This window comes from Gouania willdenowi, chromosome 8 (genome assembly GCF_900634775.1).
Source record: "Gouania willdenowi chromosome 8, fGouWil2.1, whole genome shotgun sequence".
Classification (NCBI taxonomy): Eukaryota; Metazoa; Chordata; class Actinopteri; order Blenniiformes; family Gobiesocidae; genus Gouania; species Gouania willdenowi.
The window spans coordinates 29,033,584-29,039,984 of NC_041051.1; the positions used below are offsets into that span (position 1 = coordinate 29,033,584).

The window sequence follows — 6,401 nt, forward strand, 5'->3', positions numbered from 1 at the left end:
TGAAGACTGGCAGTTGACAGTCAAAACATGTCAGGAGATCACAGTAAATTTCCTGGTAGCAGAGTATCTGCAGTGGCTCACTCTCCTGTTTTAATACTTTTCTCTCTTATTGTCATATCTTATTTACCCCTTAAATGAAATTAAGTCATCCTTATAGTTCACTTATTTTTCATTAGACCCATTTCTTTATTTTATTATTATATAATATTTTACTTAACAATGAAGCCAAGTGAACAATAATAAAAAACCTCTTTTTTTCCCACTTTTACTATTAAGAATTAAAGAATAATTCTCAGGCATTTTGTATTAAAATAAATTTTATTGAGCACCAACAAAAAAAATAATCAAATCTTGGGTGTTGTCACTGAATTCACAGGACGATGGACAGGAAATCACAGACCTGAGGAGAAAACAAAGGGTGTTTTAGTCCTGGGACAGTAGAATCCACCTATTATTTTTTTAAAAATCAACGTGTCAGGAGTGAGTCTCACCTGGCAGCTTATCATCAGGTTTGAAGAGTTTTCTGTGTTTGGAGCGATGAAGAAGACAGGGTTGTGAAGACACTCCTCCATGTGTTCTGACACCCTCGACTCCAGGAGATGCTGCAGGACGTCGGGCGTGATGTTCTGTTTCTAAGCACGACACAATTCATGATTTAGGACAATATCTATCTGCATCTCAGAGTGAAAAATTTGAACTCAAGCTTAAATCACAGAAAAATACCAGGTTTGGATTGAGTTAAAGCAGTGGTTCCAAACCTTTTTTGGGTCGTGACCCCATTTGGATATCAAGAATTTGTGACGACCACAAAGACATTTTTTTGAATACTGTATTGAAAATAATAATAATGTATCAATTTTATATAGCGCTTTATCATAGACACTTAAAGTCGCTTTACAGAATTAAGGGATTATTCTTTCACTCCACACTTAGTGGTGGTAAACTACTATAGTAGCCATAGCTGCCCTGGGGCAGACTGATGGAGGCGAGGCTGCCATAGTGCGCCATTGGTCCCTCCGAACACTCACTCACACACTACATTCATACTAGGCTATGTGGGTGAAGTGCCTTGCCCAAGGACACAATGACAGATCCCACTGGGGTTATTATTGTGCTTTTACAAATTAAAACACACAAAAAACAATGGTATTTTATACTTTCACTTTGTCAAATATAAATCTAGTAAATAATCATAATAATAATAGCAACATTAAAATATCTGAGCAGGCACAACTCTGTGGGGTGGCAGCAGTTTTTATTAAAATCAATTAATAGACATTTAAGGCGACTCCATTTAAACTCCAGGTGACCCCAAATGGGGTCTCAACCCCAAGGTTAAATAAAACGGTGAGTTAAAAGAACCTTAGTGTTGATGTAAAGGCCACATGTGCATGAGATGAAAAAGCCGTTGATGTTTAAGTTGTTCCTGCAAAAAAATATATAGATTTTTATTTTAAAACATCCAAACTTTAACCATTGCCTATTTTTAATTTTTTCCTGCAAAATGTCACACTTTTGGGTTTACCTTCGACATATCGGGCAAATTATATAAGACTCCTCCATTCTCTCCACAATCGCTGAAATGTAGCATTGCTCAAACTGCTGGTTCTTCTCGTACTCCTCGATAATAGACATTTCTGTAACAGAGCAAAACACACATCAGGCATTCTGGGACATGATTTGTTGTTCGGACTGCTGATCAAGGTCAAACATTGTACAAACTGTTAAAAAAAAAAAAAAAAAAAAAAAAAGACAACCAATACACGCCACACATGTTAAAACCAACAGAGCATTATTTATTCCATTGAATATTGGTCTGTCATAGACAAGATTAAAAGTTTAAGTACACCCTAAAACCACCTTTTTCCTGCTGACACATATGATTAGGTATGAAGCAGGGGTGGACTGGGACCAAAATTCAATGTCCAGACCAGTCCACTGCATTATCAGTGACACCATGTACAAGCTGTTATTAAGTCAGTGATTTTCAACATGTGGCTTTTTATGTCACCATTTTAATTATTATTCCTCCAATTAATCCTAAAGGAGGAAACTTTAACCCCTTTTTAAAAAGTTCTGACAGTTTTTCAGACTTTAGCGACCTTTTGCCAGTACATTTTTTCCTAAGTTTTTTTCTTTCCTTTCTATAATTGTTTTGCCACATTTCATCCAAATCAGCTACCTCTAGCCCAATAAATACCACTTGTTTCCTTTTTTCCCTACATTTTGCCTCTTTTTGTTCCACATTTTTGCCTTTTTAACTATTGTTTGCCACATTTTGCCCATTTAAGCTACCCTTTGCCATTTCATACCACCTGGTTCCTCTTTTTTTGCCGATTTTTTTGGCCACTCTTGAATGCTTTTGGCCCATTTTTGTCACTTTTCTTGCCACATTTTTATCACTTTTGGATCGTTTTTGGTAACCTGTTAACATGTTTGCCTCCACTCGCTAGTCAAAAAAAAAAAAAAAGGGCCTGTCCACCCCTGGTTTGAAGTTATGTAGTTTATTGATTCTAGACTCACCGTTTTTAGTTGTTAAATGTCAGAGTGACTGCCTCTATGGGTTGAATGCTAGTTATTGCAAATTAATTTCTCTACTGGCTCACTGTTGGCCCCACCCCTCCTATAAAAGATGGAGGGAGGAGGGACGAGGTTTCCTCCTCTCACAGCCCTCAGTGAACATTGATTGACAGCTCCATGTGGAAATGTGCAGCACTGTGGGGGCGGGGCTGCTGTGCCTGGGCGTGTCTTATCTGCTCTCGGAGAAATGGCCATAGTCAAAACATTTTATGAATTTCCCCCTTAGTGGCAGGTCAGCAAAAACCTGGGGGTTTACTTAGGCTGCATCCCAACACACAAACTTGTGTCCCAATCGTACAGTGTGCTTTAGCTCCGCCCACTATGCGCCCTTCATGCACACCTGTGTAAAGCGTGCATGCAAGCAGACTTCAATGAAGGGAATTACCCATAAGTCCTTTTGTCGTGGATCATTTCAATTATTCTATGGTGGACAAACTGTCACAATAAACCTCATTGGCAGCAGTGTTTAAGTGTAACTAAAGTATCAATTATTTCTGTATTATGTATTATATTAAAATATATTTTGTATTACAAGGGCTTTGGTACATGTAGTTATGTTCCATACATTTCCCCCAAGTCCTTGTAAGTGAAAATATGAAACATACGGGAAATGGTTGATTACATTTCTAATCTATTACAGGAACAGACAAAATGACAGTTAATTGTATTAAGTTGAGGACAGAAAATGACCAAGTTTTCACAGGCCACCGAAATGCTTCCACACAAAGATATGATTTTATTTAAGTTATTTTAATGCATTTTCCATCCATAGGGCGTAGTGTGAGTATTGGGATGCAGCCTTACACTCCTTTTTTATCTCTTTAGCGGCATTAGCTTAGCATTTCTAAGCTCAGTTTAGAAATGCATTGTTACCGTGATTCATGAGCTCCTGTTGGATTTCCTCCAGCACTGCCAGCTCGTCGTACTCCTGTGTCTCACTGATCATCTGCGAGATGAAGGAAAACAAGAGTCAGTTTATTTCTGATCTATTCTAAGCTAAATGTCGTTGTATTTGAGTCTTTATATTTTATTGTACTGTCCATGCTGTCTGATTTTGGGGTTCTTATTCTATGTTTGTTTTTTTTTTAAATAAAATAATCCGTGTTCAAGGCAGATCGTATTTCCATCCATTTCCGACCCGCTTGCTCCTTTTCAGGGTGGCGGGGGTCTCCTGGTGCCCATCTCCAGCTTTTCTCATGCACAAGGCAGGGCTACATCCTGAACAGGGCGGCAGTGGATTGCATTTCACATATAAATATTGCACTTATCTGTGGTTGAATCACTATAATCTTCACAAAAGCAGATGAGCTGCATGACAAGACCAAGTGGATTTCTTTCTGCTCATCTCCAAGGATACAATGAACTGTTTGTTTGGCTTTGTGGTTCTCTTTGTATCGACTACAACTCACTACTATAATTGACTTTGTAATTGCCATGAAATTTCTACAAAAATTGTCAATAATAATTTCACGCAAAATTGGGGAAACATGTTACAGTTCTATACATATGTAGTCAAGTCAACAATTATAAAAAAATGTTTTTCATATCAAGCTTTCCCACGTTATCATTTAAAAAAAAAAAAAAAGTAAATGGACTTGATTTATATAGCGCTTTATCACCACACTGAAGCAGTCTCAAAGCGCTTTACATATCAGCTCATTCACCCAATTACTCACCAGTGGGACAGAACTGCCATGCAAGGCGCTAGTCGACCACTGGGAGCAACTTAGGGTTCAGTGTCTTGCCCAAGGACACTTCGACACATAGTCAGGTACTGGGATCGAACCCCCAATCTCTCGATCAGAAGACGACCCTTTACCACCTGAGCCACGGTCGCCCAGGAGGGGTATGCTGACACAAAAAAGTCTCAGATGCACAAACCAAAAATATTAAAACCTCTACTTTCATTGATTAGGAAGCCTAACAAAATAACCAATAGAAAGGATGGATATTTGTTTTAGTGTATTTTATAGCTGATTTAGGACCCATTATCAATAGAGACGCTAACAGAAAGCTAACACAAGAGGAAGGTTAACTTTTATTAGGTTATTTATGTCAGGCTAAGTTATTGTGATTATTTGTAATTAAACTTTAGTAATTGAGAACCGTAATTTACTTTATGAGGATAAAAAATGTAATTTAATTGTAATTGGAAAAAAAAGTGCTGATCACTGTAATCGTAATAGATTTATAGTTGATCAGGGTTAATTGAAAACGTAACTGTAACTGATAAATATAATTCACCCCAACCCTGGATGTCCAAAAGTGTACATTTGAGTGTGATTGTGTGTGTGTGTACCTCTGCCATTCCGTGTGGCCCCCACAGGGACGGCAGCCTTCGGTCTTCTGACCGCAGGACGCTCCACTCCTCCTCCATCACCTCCTGGACAATGCTGGAGGATTCCGAGCTGCGCTGAGGACTTTCTCCCGTCTGTCGGTATCTGTCCAGCAGCCTGGAGCGGCTGTTTCTCAGCCGGTCGACACACCGCTGGAATCACACCAAGAACCATTCTAGCCCAACATGTTTCAGTCCAAGAATCAGCAGCCGTATGGGGCGCCGATAGTAAAGCATGCTAAAATAAACAGCAACTTTTTTTTTTTTTTTTTTGCAACATTTAGCAACAAACCACGTTTACAAACTGTATGTGAAATTGTTTATGTTACTTTTGACCAGATTTACAGCAAAACTTGTGAAATTTTGTGACATTTTTTCTCGTAAAATTATGTCAATGTTAAATATTAAACATAAATTTTAAATCTAAATTTTACACTGACCAGATTTACGGCAATATTTGTGAAATTTATTAAGTACTTTTTCTCATAAAAATATGTCAATGGTAAATGGTATTGAAGCATTCGCAATGTTGTAATCGGCGCCCCATACAGCCAAGCGCAAAGCTAATTGCTAAGCTAACTGACACAATAAGGGTTGCATTCCTCACCTTCCGGTATGTTTCTTTCCATGGCGGAGTAGTTCCTTTATAAAGTGAACGGTGTCTTTGCAAAGCGTCCATTAAAAGTGCTGTTAGTGGGTAAAAGTGTGTGTGTGTGTCGTAAGAAGTGTCAAAAAAAGACGCTCGAGTTTTCCCAGACAGCTGAATCAAAACAATCCAGCTTTTAACAAACTATGCCGGAAGTGGATGTAGGCTGCTGCGAACAGCATGATGGGATACGTAGTTTGTTCTTAAAGAAATCACCAAAAACCCAAATAAAATAAAATAAAATAAAATAAAATAAAATAAAATAAAATAAAATAAAATAAAATAAAATAAAATAAAATAAAATAAATTAAATTAAATTAAATTAAATTAAATTAAATTAAATTAAATTAAATTAAATTAAATTAAATTAAATTAAATATTGATAAGACAACATTTATGATTTTTGGTAAAATAAAAAAATAAAAAATATTGAGGCTTCTTTATTTATTGAAGGAATTCAAAATACAAACAACAAATTAGTTTAAGTTTTTGGGTGTTATGATAAATGATAAGTTACATGGAAATCTCATATAGATTACACAAAAGCTAAAATATCCAAAATGATGGCTGTTTTCCTTTTCCCACAAGGTAAAGCAGTCACTAAATCAAAAGGCTTTGTATATATAGTAAAACTCACTGATGGTTCCGTATCTGACTTATTATAATGTGGGACAGTGCCTGTAAATCATACTCAAATAAAATTTTTCTTTTACAGAAATGAGCGTTGAGAACAATTGGTGGAAGTGTATACAGAAAACATGCATACTGTACCTATTTCAATTGTATGCTGTTGTAATATGTGTTACTTATATACTAATGAATATTTTAAGATGAATAATG

The 6,401-nt window shown here is 36.7% G+C and overlaps 1 protein-coding gene across 2 annotated transcripts; it reads right to left on the reverse strand.

Annotated features, from left to right (window-relative positions):
* Positions 1–299: 299 nt before the first annotated feature.
* On the reverse strand, positions 300–5,737 carry rpain (RPA interacting protein). 2 transcript variants are annotated; one of them, XM_028455297.1, is made up of 7 exons: positions 5,523–5,737; positions 4,880–5,068; positions 3,454–3,526; positions 1,526–1,637; positions 1,363–1,426; positions 492–632; positions 300–400 (listed from the first exon to the last, which is right to left on the reverse strand). In XM_028455297.1, the coding sequence occupies exons 1-7, from the start codon at positions 5,592–5,594 to the stop codon at positions 371–373; spliced, it is 681 nt and encodes a 226-aa protein (XP_028311098.1). In that variant the 5' UTR covers positions 5,595–5,737; the 3' UTR covers positions 300–370. The 2 variants fall into 2 exon arrangements, with proteins under 2 accessions (XP_028311098.1, XP_028311099.1); XM_028455298.1 differs by lacking the exon at positions 1,363–1,426.
* Positions 5,738–6,401: the final 664 nt, after the last annotated feature.